This window comes from Eutrigla gurnardus, assembly GCF_963514095.1.
Source record: "Eutrigla gurnardus genome assembly, chromosome: 1".
Classification (NCBI taxonomy): Eukaryota; Metazoa; Chordata; class Actinopteri; order Perciformes; family Triglidae; genus Eutrigla; species Eutrigla gurnardus.
Genome location: NC_139915.1, coordinates 7,734,300 through 7,752,401, shown reverse-complemented (window position 1 = coordinate 7,752,401; position 18,102 = coordinate 7,734,300). Strand labels below are relative to the sequence as shown.

General features: G+C 43.0%; 1 protein-coding gene across 1 annotated transcript; it reads right to left on the bottom strand.

Moving 5' to 3' along the window:
- Positions 1-42: 42 nt before the first annotated feature.
- On the bottom strand, positions 43-13,910 carry ipo7 (importin 7). Its single transcript, XM_084014399.1, has 25 exons — positions 13,718-13,910; positions 11,664-11,745; positions 8,601-8,754; positions 8,298-8,456; positions 8,040-8,196; positions 7,783-7,872; positions 7,565-7,659; positions 7,387-7,471; positions 7,144-7,278; positions 6,888-6,987; positions 6,718-6,794; positions 6,480-6,596; positions 5,467-5,556; positions 5,162-5,327; positions 4,868-5,028; positions 4,518-4,646; positions 3,586-3,652; positions 3,321-3,446; positions 3,093-3,190; positions 2,798-2,893; positions 2,407-2,627; positions 1,891-2,099; positions 1,569-1,775; positions 1,349-1,465; positions 43-360 (listed from the first exon to the last, which is right to left on the bottom strand). The coding sequence occupies exons 1-25, from the start codon at positions 13,799-13,801 to the stop codon at positions 263-265; spliced, it is 3,120 nt and encodes a 1,039-aa protein (XP_083870525.1). The 5' UTR covers positions 13,802-13,910; the 3' UTR covers positions 43-262.
- Positions 13,911-18,102: the final 4,192 nt, after the last annotated feature.

Genomic DNA, 18,102 nt, shown 5'->3' with positions numbered 1-18,102 from the left:
ATCCTCTCCACACTGGGCTCCAGAAGACAACGTTGTTCAGAGCTTCTTCTCTTGCATCGTGCTCAAGTTCTTGGTTTGTTTTCCCCAGCCATTGGTTGCATTTTAGGCGCTTTCCCACATCTTCTGGTGCTATTTCCCATTTGATAGATTGAAGAATGACTGAGAAGAACCAGTTCTGGAACCACTACTTAAGGGAACAACACAAGCTTTTTTTCACTTCACTACAATCAGTCACAGAGTAATAAAAAGTAGAACAGATGACTCAATTCATTCCTGGAGCAGTGCCTCCAAAGTTGAAAGTAGATGGGACCACTGGCGCTGTGAACTTGTACCCGCCGTGTTTCTCGATCATCTTGGATTCTGTAATAAGATAATAAGCAACAATACTTAAAAACCACAAATTCCTGAAGGAAGTGTTGTACACTTGATATAATAGATTGCCCCCTAAAAGTTGTCTCATCAGGAAGTCCAAGACAAATATGTTGTCATTTGAAGAATAAGGAAGAACACAGGAACATTCTGCACGTTTCAATACCCATATCATCATAATATCTAGTATGCTTGAAGGTTTGTAGGTCCCTATACAAAGTATGCCAAAAATTCCAGGATGTCCTACATTTAGCTGTTCTGACCTACAATCCTTTGCACAGCAGATATGTGAGCAAGAGGGACACAGATTAAGGTGCCATGTCATGAGGAAGTAGTACGTCACAATTGAATGCATACTTCATGCAACAGTACGTACTTTGTAAGGGCAGCTGCAGTATGTACTAAAAGTAAAATGAAAAAGTATGCGATTGGGAACACAGTCAGCGTTTGAAGACAAGACTAGATGCCACACAGTGTGATCCAACTTGTTTTGGGGCATTTTATGATTTTATTATTAGTAAAACAGACATTAACAGGATTGAGAAGACAGATGGACACTGCAGTTCATTGTCAGCAACTAAACTCCTAGGCCACACCCATTGATAAAAGCCATGCAGGCAGGACTCTCCACAGTGCACTGGCATTTTACAACTGGACTTCGATTACAACACACATTGATAACTTTCCGTTATGGAGGTGAAAAATGTTAAATCATCCAAGACATCCCAGTGTTTTAGTGCCCATAAAAAGGCACAGGTGGCTTGTTGCAACATGCTTAACTTGAGTGTAATTTGATAGAGGCTATGAATACTATACTTTTTATTCCAGGTAAATGTAAAGATGAAATGACATTTACAAAATCAATAACAAAAAAGCAGGAAATGGTAGCATGTAAAACAAAAGTTGCTTTATTGTCAGACTGAAGTGCCGTATCAGAGTTTAATTGGAAAATTGGATTGCAGTCTCAGCAGGCGCTCACCATGTGCTGCCCGTCTCTGGTCTGCAAGTGTGCCAATGTCCTGAAGGTGTTTGCCCTGATCCTCGTCAAGGGTCTGTGTTAGTGCCTGGTACCATGCTGGGTCACGGCTCTGGATATCTGCAACAGTAAAGTGAGATTAGTGATTTTTGTTTTACTCAACAGTTTCGTTCTCATTTGCAAGAGATTGTTTTACATAAGTTTTAACAGGTTTTCAACTTACTCTGTAGTATGGCTTTGAAGATCTGATACTCGTCCACTAAGTTGTCTTCATCGTCTACAGCTGTAGTGTAGCCCTCAAGTGCCGTCTCCTCAGCATCGTCCTCCTCCCAGTCTTCATCATCTCCGTCCTCTCCAGCCTGTTTCGCCAGCATCTCCAGGTACTCCTGGCCTTCCTCATCAATGTCATCCTCGTCACTGCCCAGCTCCGCTGCATTCAGTTAAAGGAACACCTTAATACACGTAACTCGCCTTGCAGAGTGATACTGGATTTGGTTCACACGTGGCAACATTGAATCAACACTAAAGCCACACCATATCCTTACCGTTGTCTTCGTCGTCTTCCCCATCTTCGTCGTCATCGTCCTCGTCATTCTCATGCTCTGCTCGACAGGCGTACGCCCTCTTGAGGCCGTTGAACAGTAGGATGGCTGCAGGGAGAAGCTGGACGGCCACTTGGTTGACAGCCTGAGGCCTATGCTCGAGGTCGATGAGAGCACAAATGCCAAGAATGCACATCTTCCTGTCGTGGAGGCTGTGAAGGGAGCGAGAGGAACAAACACCTTCATTTTTTATTCTTGATTACAGTTCTGAAATTACTGTTACGACCATGTAAAACTAGCAATGAAATATTGTTAAATGTTTAATTAAGTGAATAACTTAGACATAATTTGGGGCTCTAGAGATCAGCATGTGTCATCAAAATGCATTGCATTAATAGTAGCAGCCATAGCTCATACATTTGACAGGTATGACATTTAATATGCCTTGTGTTTAGTTAACAGTCAGGACCAGGTCTACCGAAGCTCTTTGCACAGTTGAGATACTGGTGAACTTCTTACCCAAGGAAGCAGTCGACATCTTTGAGCCACTGGGTTATGAAGTGGTTAGTGATAGGCTCAGTGTTGTTTGGAAAGCGTAGGTTCTCCAGAGTGTTGAGAAGAAGAGGAGGGCTGTAGTAAAGTGCGGCGATAGCCACCTGCAGGCACATGGTCCTCAGCTCACTTGTCTTCACCTCCCGCGTCAAACGCTCCAACGCAGCAGCCACAAACAACGGCACAACCTGCAACACCACACCGGTTTTCTCAATTGAAGATGAACTCCCCATTACAAATATTATCGCAAATATCAGAATGAACCGATTTAATGTCAGGAGTGGCTGCATCCTGTGCCGTTTGAAGTCTATGGTAGCATCTCTTCAACAGTTTCAGTTGTACATGTGTTGATACTGACCTGGTCAATGCCACGACCTTTGCACTGTAGAATGATGACCTCCAGCAGCTTGGCTGCATGGCACTCTGGGTCCTCGCCTGGATCACCTGTCAGAACCTGTGTGAAGTGACAGTCTCAGGTTGGCTGTCATTGTGTTCTGTTGCTATTGTGCTGTTGTATGTATTGTGGTCTGACATGTACAGTGCGCCGTGGAGATCCATTTCCCCTTGGGGACGAAAAAGTCTAGTGTCTTAGATCAATCACCTCAAGCATGAAAGAACCGTTACATCATGCATTATCAACTGCACCTTCGTACCTTCTTGCACATGCTATAGATGATTTCCAGGTATTTGGTGTCGGATAGGAGAGTATCTGTGTCAACTGTGACATAGTTGTGAAGAAGAGGCATCATATCTGGAACAGAAACACACTATTTACACCACTGAGTTTACAGCAGAACAATATGATGGATATGTGTTAAGAGTATAGATCAATTGGTGGTGCTCTTTTTCTATTTATCATATTATCTTAGCCAACACCATACCTGTGAAGTAGTCAAATCCATCTTGCTGGAAGACTTCATACACCAGTGGAAGGAGCTGCCACATCTGTGGCGACACCTGCTGGCAGGTCAGGCTGTGAGCCAGGGACAGGATCTCCTCGTAAAACTCTGGGAAAAGAAAAAGACACAAGTGAGTTATTGGAGGTAAATATAGTCCATTTATGAAAAGATCCTCTCTTTGGCAGGCAGACATAGTTTAAATGCAACACGCAGGTGGAATGTGGAAGAACAGGAAAGACGCGCTTACCCAATACATGTTGTTGCAGCACAGTGCCGATCACCTGCAGACAGATGCCCTCCAGCTGCTGTACGATCTGAAACGGCACAAGGGTTGAAAGCAATGAGGATTTAATCAATACAGAGACGAAAGCCCTCATACTGCACACATTGGGATGCATCATGAACACACATGGCATCCCGCTGCAGCCATCGGGCTGGAGCTGCAGTAAGACTACACGGTAAAATGGCGGTGGGAGGGGAGACGACAACGACACAAAAGATTTCCTCAAACTTGCTGTCATTCTTTACTTGTGGTTTACTTTGCTATTATCGTCTGCTGAGAGATGACGACAATTAAGCGGACTTCAGGGATTTTCCTTTTTTTATTTTTAAATATAAAACAGCTAGACTGCAAAATGTACAACAATCAAATTAAAAAAATTACTGATAGCTCATAAAAAAACTAATGTTGCCAAAAAACGTATATATATTGAAGCCTATTCAAACAAAATCAAAATACCTGGCTTTGTTGATACTGCCTGTACAGCAATCACCTTCACTGAGTTTCAGCACTCCCACCAAACACTGCTATACGTCTGAGAATAACTTATATAAATGTGCTATTTGGGATGTTTTGGTAATGTAATGCGTGTGTATATGGTCAGCCAATGCTAGGTCAAATCTAATGGCTTCTTGGCTCGGAGCTCTATGCTTCAGCAGACATGGTGGCAGCGGGCCCGGGCACTATTTCTAGCGTCTGCCTCAGCCTCTGAGTCATTTTGAACACGGTGAGAACAGAGCGTGTTCCCGGGAGTTGGTGGGTGGCTGAAGTGTGTTGGCAAGAATGCTGCAGTAGACCAGAGCTGCTTCTGAAGAGGAAGTGGCACCGAGATGAGTGATCAGCCTGCAGCGTTTGTGTCCATGCGGGTAGGTAGCACGCTTAGTCGATATGCTGCGTACCTCTTTGTGGTCCTCCACCACACTTAGCAATGTGTCAATGGTGTTGAGGATGCCCATGGCTGTCACGGCCTTGTCATCGCCTCCCTCCTCATCCGGGCCCGTCTGAATCACCTGGTTGAACGTCATAGCCTGACAAAAAGCAAACAGACTATTATCAGTGTGTCCGTGAAATATAAGCATCCATACAGTTCACCTGTTTTTGTCCGTTTCTCTTGCAAGTTGTATAGAGAATTTTCAATATTTGTTTTTCTTCAAGGATCGCAGCAACACTCATGCATAGACAGAGTTTAGTAAACCACTCACGTGAAATGACAACATCAACATGTCGCCTCTTTACTGATTGCTCTTACCAAGTGCTGCGTCATCTCCACTGCAATTGGAGTCACCTCCTCACTGTATTCACAGATCATCTTCTGTATGACATTGGTGAGGTCATCGTTCTCCGTCTCCCTGACAATGTGCAGGAGTGCCTGCATCACTGGCCGGATGAAGGGGGTGATGTATTCTTTGGCTAAAGAATACAATACACAAGTTAATTTAGACAATCAAAAGAAAACTTCAAATTCCATATTCTTCAAAAGAAAATCCTTGTAGCAAGTGCAGCCAGTCGGTAAAGCAACATCTGCATGACTTTACTTATTCACCTTTCTCTTGGTTGCTGATGAGAACCTGCAGGGCAATGGCAGCCTCCACCTTAACTGGCATCTCGTTGTCATTGATTAGACAAAGGCGGGTCAGCTCAAGAGCCGTCTGCAGGTTCTGGTCACTTTTGAACTTCACCTCACAGAAGTAATGAAGTACCCAGCAGGCCTGTGTGAAAACAGAGGTGGAGGGAAAAACAAAAGTTAAGCACCGAGACAATAAAACAAGTGTGTGTTCATTCAAAGGAACCTCATTCGGTTACGTTAAAATGAGTCTCAGGGCTGCTTGTTGAGACGTGATCACTTACTCTGGCTCTCATGTAGCCAAGTTCACTGCGGAACAGGGGGAAGACGTGATTCTGCAGCATGAACTCCATCTGGTCCTTATAAATCTTTTTCTGTGGAGACGGAGAAATAAAAAGATGTCACGTTTCACAAAGCAGACAACCAACACTTATCCTGCACTTTCAACAATTTCAACTTGGAAAAAAAAAAAGGAAACAATTGATTGAAATAGGGTGTTGAGACTAGGGATGGGAAATCAAGACTCTGCTTCCCAGGTGTCAGAGCTACTGGAATCACATGCTTCCATGACCATTCTTCTCATCAATGCATTCAGACAGTTGCACACGAACAATGATGTAACACCAAACAAATGCTGTACATATTTCAGTTTTTTTGGAACTGGAGCATGGATGTGTGGACCCGTGTCATGGTGTAGAAAAAAACCCAAACAAACTTAAAAAAAAAAAAAAGAATGAACCTGAGACAATTCATCATATTTTCTCCCTGATAACACTACTTTGTGAACACATTTGTGTTGAAACTGTGGAGAGCCAGGTATCATTATATAGATAGCAACCACAATCCTGCTTGGCTAAATAACAGGCTGCAAACGTTAACCCGGGACACTGACTTGTTGTAATCATTTTTTAGTAAGGCTGTGAAATAGTAGTGTTGAATCTTTTCCCGTCCAACAATTTATATAGCAATCAATAGATGCAATTGTATTAATTCTCATCCTTAGTTCGGACTGGATTTGGACAAATTGGTTGATACAACTCCATGGTTATGAAATATTCTTTTTTTTTTCAGATTTCAATAGCTTTCGCCATCTGTACAAGCCACTAGCTAATCTTACTTCCTCAAAATCATCTCTTGCCCCAGTTAAGAGACCATAACATCCACCGGAATGTACAGGTGTGGTAGGAAACCGGTTTGCTGAACCATGTTGCAAATGTTCAACACCCGTTTTGCTCATGGACTCAAAAGTGGAATTATCAAAGAGGAAGTGCTAACAAGGCAGTTGAGAGGTGTTTACCTTCAGCAGGATTTCAGCCAAAGAGCCAATCATGTGCAGGGCACCATCCTTTTTCCTGGGGTCAGAGGCGAGATCAGTGAGAATCTGGTAGCAGAAGCCCATGGTCTTTTGCAGCACCTTAAGAAAGCAAGAGCATATCGGATTAGGCCTAATTAAATATTAATATGTTGAATTCTTCCATTCTGGGAACGAAAACCAAAGCTTACGCGGACTTAACCACAAAATAAATTCAACCCACCTCTTTCCTCTTGTTGCAGGCAGTGAAAAGAAGTGTCTGGGCCGCTGTTGTTGGAGAGATGAAGTCCTCAAATACGTCTAAGGGGGACAGCGGAGAGCGGATAAATGGTTAGTCATCACCGGCGCACAGGGATGCTTCCGATACTGCAGGCACAGACTTTCTCTGCTTACCAAACTTCATGCGGATGTACTCGTATGGATCCTCCTGCCACAGTTCCTCATCACTGTCTGTGTAACACATCAGAGGGAAGACCACATCCTGAATGATGCCCTGCAAAACAAAAATAAAGAGTCACAATCAGGGAATGGTCTTGAAGCCAGACTAGCTTTACTTCCTTCATCAGTAACTGGTAGGGCTTTAGCCTAATATTTCTGCCAGTCACAACCAGTACATCAAAAAAAATGTTCAGACATGTTTAATTTGTACCTGGATGTGTGGTTTGAGGTTTCTCCACGTCAGAGCATGTGCTATGCCCTGGTTGATGTAGTTGAGTGTCTGTTGGAGTACTCTGGGAGCCACATATTGCTTTTCCTTGTACTGATATAAGACTTTCAGCAGTACCTAGTAGGCAAAGAAATGTAAACGTATACATTTACTTCACTTCAAAAGGACACACTGTTCAGTGTGACCGACTAGCTGCTGCTCTATTGGCTCTTCTGAAGCTCTCACCTGTTGAGCAGGAACTGCGTATTCCTTGAGGAAAAGATCAGCAAACTCTGCATACTCTTTTGTCGTGTTGCCAGGGCTTCCATATCTGCAAATGTGGTTTAACACAGTGAGTGTTTTTGCTAAACATGTTTGCACAATTTACTTACGGCCGGCAAGTAAACAATACTAGTTTCTTTACCTCTCAAACAACCGAGCCAAGATGTGAAGGGCCCACTTCTTACACTTCCACCACGGCAGCTCAGGCCGCTCATCCTCATCTATCTGCATCGTCTCCTGCACACACCAAAGACAACATTTGCACAGGCAGCTTGTGGAAACATTGGCATCTCAGAAACAACAATTTGTAAGGAGTGACTGGTGATATTAGTGCGGTATGAATTAATTTAGTCTCCTTACCGGAGGCACATCTCTATCCACTACGGTCTTCAGGATCTCCATCCACTCTGTCAAGTTCTGTCTGTTGATGAGTTCCAGTGGGAGGTTGTACTGTGGAGATGCACAACAATCTTTCTTAAAATTCCAATGATTCCAGTTGTCCTTTTTAAAAACACTGGTTGACCTGTTTTTAAGACAATTTTTCTTGAGAAAAACAGAAAACAAGTTATTCTTCATTAACCTAGCTAAAGAGAAGATGCCACGGGCTGTGACGTTACCTGAAAGAGGGCATAGAGGATTTTGAAGATCTGTTTTTGTATGAGGACAGAGTCGCTGGAGTGGTCCGGGAGCAGCTGGATAAAGCGTTCTTTGAGCATGGGCATGAAGATATGCATGGCGGCCACCAGAGGTTGACGCTCTTCTGGTTTCTTGTATCTGTTTCACGCACAGGTTACACCAGCCACACAAGCATATCGTTAACCCCATGTCATGTCTTGGAATACAATATAAAATTGAGATTCACAACACCGACTTACTCATAGTTTTTGACAAGCTGGTAAAGGCAGAGCAAGATGCCCAGCCACCCCGCACTGTTGTCTGACTGCAGGTAGAAACCAATCTTGTCCACGATAGTCGTCCACTTGCCGGGGTAGTCATGCTTGATCATGTGGTGGATACATGTCGTCAACTGGACCCTGACAAGTTCATAAGTAAAGGTTTCGATTGGGTTATTCAGAAAAGCAAGAATGCTGTATGCAAAATGGAAAAGAGGGACTGGTAGGGGAAATGTATGGATGACAATCCTCTCACTGCTCTCCCAGCAGGCTGTGTGTAGTTACCTGATGCGCTCGGGGGAGTGGATGATGGCCTCCACTATGTTGTCTCGAATGAACTGCCTGTCCTCATCGGGGATGTTATTGACAGGAGTCTCTGTGCCTGAACCGTCACCATCACTCCAGTGCTGGGTTATCATGTTCTTAAGGTAAATCACACCTAGGCAGAGAGAAGACCAGGGTGAGGCCTTTAACAGCAAGACAGAAACATTCATCTTTCCATTTGATGTACTAAGGTAAACCACACATACACCAGCGGTCGAGTTAGCTTTTACTGTTGTCCATCATTTTGACACACTGGGTTGTAAATATTCCATTATGAGCCATTTTTCCTAGTCAAATTAATGTACATGTTTAAACTAAATATAAACGGGTGTATTTAAAAGGAGATCCTGTTAACCTTATGCAATACACGTTTGGTCAAATCCTGCGATCATCGTGTCGGGTTTTTTTTTTAACACTCAATGCTTCGATCGAGGTTTTTGAATGAAGCATCTAATGCCTGTTAATACAGTTGCAAGCCTCCCTTTGTGTGTATGTGTGCGTGTGTGGCAGCGAGTGGAAGAACCACCAACCAGTTTGTGACTGCAATGAATATAGCGTTTAACATTTAAAAAAACAACCAATACGGATTGAATAAGAATATTTTGTTAGATTAAAACATGTGAATTTTGGAATTTACTATATCTGTTTTTTTTCCTAAATATTTTGAGTTTTGGACTGAGAACCGAGACAAGGCACACAATGCTTGCTATACTGTATGTTTGTAGATTTTTAATAGTTAGTATACAGAACAAGCTTATAGATTCTGCATTTACAAGGACATGGAGATAAAGGTGGATAGAGATGCTGACCGTGCGGTCACTTTTCTTGTCAGCACACAAAGGATTTTTTTTTCTTCCCGCATTTGCTTCCGACAGACTTCTCATGGCCGTTTTAATTTTGTTCTGAAGGCTGAATCTGCACTCTGCTGCCACACAGGAGACTGGACTTAACAGACCATCTGAACGTGGGATTTTCCAATCCTTCAAGTACTCGCTTCACCGAGAGGAAATCCCACAGCAAGAGCTCCTTCAGCACCAGTGGTGGAGCTGCACTGGCACCGATGTGACCCGCAGCGGTTGCAGATTTTTCCAATATTGTTAAAAACGTTTTTTTCGTCAATGACCGAAAAATCCAGTTAAGAGGACCTCTGACAAGCAGACACACTAAGGGATTGAAGCTCCTCTCACTACAAAGTAAATTACCCAGCATGTACAGTTTTAAAATTCAGTTTTGTGTACAACCTCATGCAACTCCCAAATGTGCACCCATCATAACGACTGCATTTACATCATCGTGACTGTGTCCAACACAGTAGTGTAAATAATTCAGAACCACCATAAGCCTCAAATGCAGAGAAATAAATTCTTCCAGCTGTAGTTCAGTAGTTTTGAATGTGGCACAAGGGTGTGAGCTGGTTTCACATCGACAATGTGGGGCCCCACTCTGAGTTCTGTGGCTCGCAGGGGAGAGGCATATGAGGGAGTGGGAGAGTGAGGGCTGGGAGGCAGACGTCAGACTGCTGACACAAATGTCTACACCACCAGCCAGGCAATCATAATCCAAACTATCAATGCTGACAGAGCATAAACCCCCTTCCCCCTTTAAACTACATTATCGCCCAACACTGCAAAGTCACTAAGAATTGGTCATATAAGTTAGATTCATGGAGAAAAGTAAATATATATATATATCTTAATTAAAGAAAACCAGTAACAGGCACTTCAGTTATAACGGCGGTGTCTTATCAAAAACGCAATTATTGACGGCAGGTTGACTTTTCAGTGCTTTAGGCACTGTATAATTTTTAATTTACCTTCTTTGTATTCAGTTAGCAGCAGAAATCTCACAAGCAGAGATCTAAAAAGACTCAGTGTTCACGCTGCCAATGCCGATTCAAAAAATCAACTCAAACCCACATTCAGTTGTGCGGTTATGAAACTATGATTAATGCATTTGACCAATCTATTTGCAGATAATTATGTAATATGTGTCAATCAACTAAATGATCCCCAAAAAAAAGAGTGAGTGGTGTTGGCTACAAATCACAGCATTTTCTCATGTCAGCCTGCCTACCAACATTAACCCAGACAGGAGATTAAATGAAGAAACACAATTAAAACAATGTATGTATTCAGCTTCGCTTGTGTTATTCAAAACAGCTCCTGTGCAGTTTGGAGGAGCTGCTCCTCCTCTATTCTGCTTTTAAACACTCAGACATTTTTACTACAGCTGGAAAAGTAATTCATCGCACCGAGCAGAGCTCCATAACAGTTCACTTTGCTTGTACAGCTATGAATACTTAGGAGCTGGACACACAATAATTCAGATACTTTGTACCGTCGCCACAATTTTGGTCAAGATTTCAAACTTTGGACATTTAATCTTCCCTGTATTGACACCTTTCCTACAGAGCAGAATTTGACTGAAGTAAAATAAGCTATATTTAACCACCTCCACGTGTCCACTGCTCTTCAGCATGGCACGTTAGCCTAAAAACACAAGTGTCTGAATCATGTAACATTACTAAATGATCTCTTTATATAAGTGATCTGCTTAACTTGGAATCTGGGAGAATATCTAGTCTCTCATATAAAATGAAAGTGGATTTTCAACGTAAATAACACTACCTATCTCAGGACACGTTAATGCCCAAAGGAAGTCTTATATTGGATGTTATCTTGGTATGCCTGATAGTTTAGAACCAAATAAATAGTAAATAAGACACGGTTAAGTATTCATCCAGCAATTATTTACAAATGTTTACATCTAAAAATCCATCTGAATCAAAATCCAGGTCTAGATTTTATATTCAGGGATCTAATCTCAGCTTCCTAGCATGTGAAAATTCAGACAGGGATTGTAAAAAGGCAGAAAATACCTTTAATTATTTAACATCCAACCTGATAAACAATAAATGTGATAGAATGTAATTAACATACGCAGACACAGGTTCCATCTAGTTTTAAATGAGATCATCTTCTGCCAACTGCAGAACTATTTTTACATGCCAAAGTTTAGACTCACCTGCTTGCCTGACAGGCAAATCCAGCTGATCAGACATGGTGACACGCAGCAGAGTGGACACAAAGTTTACCTGGCTGTGACCCTGAAAATCAGAATTGAGAACAGCTGAATGTAAACACCCAAACAACATTTACAATTTCCTTTTTCAAGCTACTTTGTACTCGTGGATTTTACTACGTCATTCCGTCAAATTACCCATTCTGATGAGAATTGATGCTCTCATTTACCAGCTGTGACTCACGGAGCAGTGTGGGTATCTATGTCACAAACCTAACTAAATTTTCTAATCTAAAAACATGACTAGCTAGTAAGGTAACTTAAGGTCAGATTTACAGCCAATATACCTCCAGAACTAAAACTGGAATTGACCGGTCCCTGTGAAGTAAAGGTGATACATTATGCTGATTTAAACCAAAATGCACATTTTAAAAATCATGCAGTGTAAATCAGCATTTTGTCAATGCTTACTTAATATTTATCTGGCCAAAGTCAGAGTTTATGACTAAGCAAAGCACTATATTTAGAAACTACAAGCTCCAACAGGTTTACTCCCTCCTCCTCCAGAAGACATGACTTTTTGTTCTGTACACAACTCGAATACCTCCAGCCAGCTGTTCAACAACAATTTCCAAGCTATGCCATTCAAGAGAGCCATCAATGTATATGTGGGTGTAAGAAAACAATCCAAACCATTGGGCTGCCAAAAATAAACACAGGGAGAGGGCAAAACACATTGAACACATGTGGTATGATTGGATTATTATCACTTGAGTATAAAAAAAATTAAATAGGCCTTCTGAACCGTCATCCATTTTAATTTAACAGAAGTAGAAGAATGTGGAGCCTGATCTCTGTATTGGGATTCGACTGTCCAGCTACAGACTCACAAAATAGGGACAATGTAAGGCCTCTGCATTCATTTCATCTCCACAACCAAGACAGGTGATCAAAAAATATAATATAAATGGGCTCCAAACATTAAATCATGATGTGGAGGCTTGAGAGGTGCTTGTGTAGGACTCTGGCAACACTAACTCTCACACATTATTTCGGGAAATCAGGCAAACTATTAATTTCACCCAAACTACATTGACCGTTATGTCAAATAATACGTTACCCGTTTCAGTTAGAATCTTAGCTACTAAAACGTAACAACAGTGTCTTTCGACGGCTTATATAATTTTGCTCACGATAACAAAATGTAAATAGTTGGCAATTTAAAGGGGGAAAAGGAAGACAACTTTTAAAAAGTCCCGACTGCTGCTTGAACCAAGACGGGAGCCGTTAACTCGGTTAACGTTAGCTCACGTGGAACTCGGCTAACAAACTCTTGGTAGGTTTTCCCAAGGTAGTCATCAAGTCACCGATGGCAGATTAAGTGTGGCTAACCCAGACTACAACGACGCGTGGCTACATTAACATCTCACTGCGTTGTTGAATAATGTCATCACTTCAGGGCTTGTCACAGTGACACGTGAGCAGCAGCTATGTAGCGGAGCGATGGCAGCTCCTCCAACAAGTCGGCTAAGTTAGCTAGCCGATGTTAGCCACACGGCTAGGATTCAGTATGTTGCTGTTAAATACGCCAACTAGCATATGCCCAACGTTTCGCCACGCTCCACTTGTTGTTTATCTCGCCGGCAGTCTTATTCGTGTGTCCTGTCAGCTCTGAAAATAGTCGAAACCACATCGAAACTGTGTGTGACGAGCTAATAATTACCTCCTCGGCGGAGCAAGAGGGGCTAGCTTGTTTAGCATTAGCGACACAGCTGGCTTGTGATGAAGCTAACCGTTGGTAACTGGCACACGCCTGTGTCATCGAAATCAAATAAACTACTCAATTCTTGCCATTGGCTCTACGGTGCTGATAGGGAAGGGGCATGGGAAGGGGTATACTTGTCGAGTAGCGGGAATTAGCTCTTGATTTGCCCCGGTAAAGGTAGCAGAGCTCAGTCTGCGTGATCGCACCATCTTGATGTTGTGAAGGGTCGAGGCCCAATCCGAGACCGCGCCACAACCTCCATCACCATTAACGGCTAACCTCAAATTTTTACCTCGTTCAGCTGTCTTTCCGCGGCTTCCCGCAGATTGGGGTCCATCGTGCCCCGAAGGGCCTCGACCAAAGACTCAGGATCCATCACGAAAACTCTGTTTGCGGCTCGGATTTTAGTATTTCAGACGTCTATCGATTCCCAGTCACTGCGCACATGGACGCACGGCTCTCCGGTTACCCGGCGCGAAAGGAAGCAGTGAATAAAGTACCCGGATAGATCAGCGCCAGATTTGTGCAACACGAACATCCGGTGGCGGCCGAACAGCCGTGGGAGTTGTAGTTTTCAGCACTTTAGTACAATCTGCCCAATGTGACGAACAGTACTTCACAGATTTAGGGAAATTGACCCCCCTACTGGCGGCCCTCTTCACGGAACAAACGCGTATTAGTTGTATGTAGACAAACCTTAACTGGTTTCACTTTAGGCTGATACACACACACATCAATGGAAACGTGTGTGTGTGTGTGTGTGTGTGTGTGTGTGTGTGTGTGTGTGTGTGTGTGTGTGTGTGTGTGTGTGTGTGTGTGTGTGTGTGTGTGTGCGTTATCTGATCATAATCCAAAATACAGAACTTGAAAGAAACATAACTGATGTCAGTTGACCTAACTACATAAGAAAATATAATAAGGTGAGAGGTCTAACGCTCTTTATCACCAGCAAGAATACATCCATTCCAGACACAGAAGACGCTCTGAATTTATGTGCTGTTAATTTGAATTAACAGCATATTATTTTAACAACCAAATATGTTATTACATGACCAGCATTTTCGCGTCTCGTCTAGTTTTCCTCATATAAAGGATAACGGTTCATTGACGACGATATTTAGTCATAATTTTCATTAACGAAAGCAACACTACCCAGATACACATTTAATACAGTATAACTGTCAAAAAAATGGCAATAAATATTACTAATATTTATTTTTATACTTATTTGACTCTTTTTCATTCTCTTATAAATGCAACTGTATAACTTCCCGAGGGATTATTTAAAGGTACAATATGTAAGAAATCTAAAGCAACTGGCTGTAAAATAATCCTAATATGTCATAGAGACTCAGGAATAATTATCATATAACATACTGAACTCACCAACAACAAAAGTACAGCCAAAATATTCGCATTTAAAAAAATCTTTTGCGGACCGCAAATCATGTTTATGTTTTGAAAACATGTTTTGGCACGTGGCGTCTACAAATCATTGCAGTCAGTAGAGTCTCAGCTGCCGAGCAACCACGGGTTGCCAGTTTCGTCTGAGCTACAATGGCGGAAGCAACGAAACCCAAAAGAGCTCGTTACGATTCACAAAAACGCCAAGATAAAAACCGAGGCAAAGCAAGGGTCTATATAGGGGATGCATTTGACTAATAATAACGCGACTAAACGAGACGAAACAACGTTATAACATTTCGTCTCGTCTCGATTAGGTCAACGAAAATGAAGACACATTTTAGTATACCGGTAGTTTTTATTTTGTAAACCACATTTAGTCTCGTTTTTATTCGTCTACAATATTGCATTATACATTTAATTATCGTTATCGTCACATGACCAGCATTTTCGTTGCATCTCGTCTCGTTTTTCTCACGTGATAAAGGTTAATTGACGACGATATTTTGTCATAATTTTCGTTACGTTTACGAAAGCAACACTACCCTGCAGGTTCCTCCCCCGGTGGTGAGCCCACAGGATGGCTGAGAAGCCGTTGCCATGTCCCTTCTTCGGGCTGTGCCCGAGCGGGCTCCATGGCAAGCCCGGCCACCAGGCGCTCGCTGACAGGCCCTCCCTCCCCAGACAGGGGCCCCGGGGTTCCTCCGGGCTGGGTCACTCCTCTTCCTCCTCGTTTAGACATGGGGTCTTTTGAACCATTCTTAGTCTGGCCCCCTCACCTGAGACCAATTTGCCATGGGAAACCCTAGCAGGAGCACAAAGCTCCAGACAACACAGCCCTCAGGGTCATAAGGACACACAAACCTCTCCACCACGGTAAGGTGATGGTTCCCGGAGAGGGTTTTTTTTTTTTATACACTCAACAAAAATATAAACGCAACACTTTTGTTTTTGCTCCCATTTTTCATGAGATGGACTTAAAGATCTAAAATTCATTCCAGATACACAATATTACCATTTCTCTCAAACATTGTTCACAAATCAGTCTAAATGTGTGATAGTGAGCACTTCTGCTTTGCTGAGATAATCCATCCCACCTCACAGGTGTGCCACATCAAGATGCTGATCTGACATCATGATTAGTGCACAGGTGTGCCTTAGACTGTCCACAATAAAAGGCCACCCTGAAATGTGCATTTTTTTTGCTTTATTGGGGGTCTGGGGACTCAGAACCAGTCAGTATCTGGTGTGACCACCATTTGCCTCATGCAGTGCAACACATCTTCTTCGCATAGAGTTTATCAGATTGTCAATTGTGGCCTGTGGAATGTTGGTCCACCTCTCTTCAATGGCTGTGCGAAGTTGCTGGATATTAGTGGGAACTGGTACACGCTGTCGTATACGCCGGTCAAGCACATCCCAAACATGCTCAATGGGTGACATGTCCGGTGAGTATGCTGGCCATGCAAGAACTGGGACATTTTCAGCTTCCAAGAATTGTGTACAGATCCTTGCAACATGGGGCCGTGCATTATCTTGCTGAAACATGAGGTGATGTTCATGGATGTATGGCACAACAATGGGCCTCAGGATCTCATCACGGTATCTCTGTGCATTCAAAATGCCATCAATAAAATGCACCTGTGTTCTTCGTCCATAACAGATGCCTGCCCATACCATAACCCCACCACCACCATGGGCCACTCGATCCACAACATTGACATCAGCAAAGCGCTCACCCACACGACGCCACACACGCTGTCTGCCATCTGCCCTGAACAATGTAAACCGAGATTCATCCGTGAAGAGAACACCTCTCCAACGTGCCAGACGCCATCAAATGTGAGCATTTGCCCACTCAAGTCTGTTACGGTGACGAGCTGGAGTCAGGTCAAGACCCCGATGAGGACGACGAGCATGCAGTTGAGCTTCCCTGAGACGGTTTCTGACAGTTTGTGCAGAAATTGTTTGGTTATGCAAACCAATTGTTTCAGCAGCTGTCTGAGTGGCTGGTCTCAGACGATCTTGGAGGTGAACCTGCTGGATGTGGAGGTCCTGGGCTGGTGTGGTTACACGTGGTCTGCGGTTGTGAGGCCGGTTGGATGTACTGCCATATTCTCTGAAACGCCTTTGGAGACGGCTTATGGTGGAGAAATGAACATTCAATGCAACAGATCTGGTTGACATTCCTGCTGTCAGCATGCCAATTGCACGCTCCCTCAATGCTTGTGGCATCTGTGGCATTTTGCTGTGAGACAAAACTGCACATTTCAGAGTGGCCTTTTATTGTGGGCAGTATAAGGTACACCTGTGCACTAATCATGATGTCAGATCAGCATCTTGATGTGGCACTCCTGTGAGGTGGGATGGATTATCTCAGCAAAGCAGAAGTGCTCACTATCACACATTTAGACAGATTTGTGAACAATGTTTGAGAGAAATGGTAATATTGTGTATCTGGAATGAATTTTAGATCTTTAAGTCCATCTCATGAAAAATGGGAGCAAAAACAAAAGTGTTGCGTTTATATTTTTGTTGAGTGTACATTTGGGGCCAAATTGGTTTGTTTGAATAGTTGTGGGAAACCGGAGCACCCGGTGGAAAACCCACATGGACAAGGGAAGAATATATCATATATACATTTGGGGCCAAATTGGTTTGTTTGAGTAGTGGGGGGAAACCGGAGCACCCGGTGAAAACCCACACGACACAGTGCAATTCACTGTGCCACCCTTTTTTTTAAAAATATTAATATATATCTGTATTATAATTCCTAAAAAATAGGAATTATAAAACAGCATACATTATTTTCCAAATTATAAATTTTGGGCCAATTTGGTGTGTGTGTGTGTGTGTGTGCTTTCATCAGTGTCTATGTCCCGTGAAGAGCCTTTTAAACCATGGCTTCTTCTTCTTCTGGATCTGGCTCTGAGCGTCGTCCAGCTGGGACCTCAAGGAGCTTTCTGTGTTCTTCAACTCCTCTTCTTTTTCTTGGAGAGCCTGTCTGAGGCTCTCAGTGGCCTGAAGGAGAGATAACTTCTCCTCCTGGTCACTCTTGAGCTGAGCCTCATAGGAAGCTTTGTCTTTCAGGCCCTCCTTTACCAGGGAGTCTCTCTCCTGCCACCATACCAGGTGGTCACTCGCCAACTGTTCTTCAAACTTTTTCTGAAGAGCAGCCACGAGGTTGTTGTGATCTTCGTCCTGCATCTTAAGCTGGGCCAGATGGTTGTTCTGGGATTGTTCCAGCTGTTGGAGGAGCAATGACTTCTCCTG

Coding starts and splice junctions, on each gene's coding strand:
- ipo7 (XM_084014399.1), bottom strand. CDS start 13,801: ATGGATCCTGAGTCTTTGGTCGAGGCCCTTCGGGGCACGATGGACCCC. Junction 8,197..8,297: donor CAGCTTGTCAAAAACTATGA/GTAAGTCGGTGT, acceptor TGCGTGAAACAG/ATACAAGAAACCAGAAGAGC. Junction 1,776..1,890: donor GGAAGACGACGAAGACAACG/GTAAGGATATGG, acceptor AACTGAATGCAG/CGGAGCTGGGCAGTGACGAG.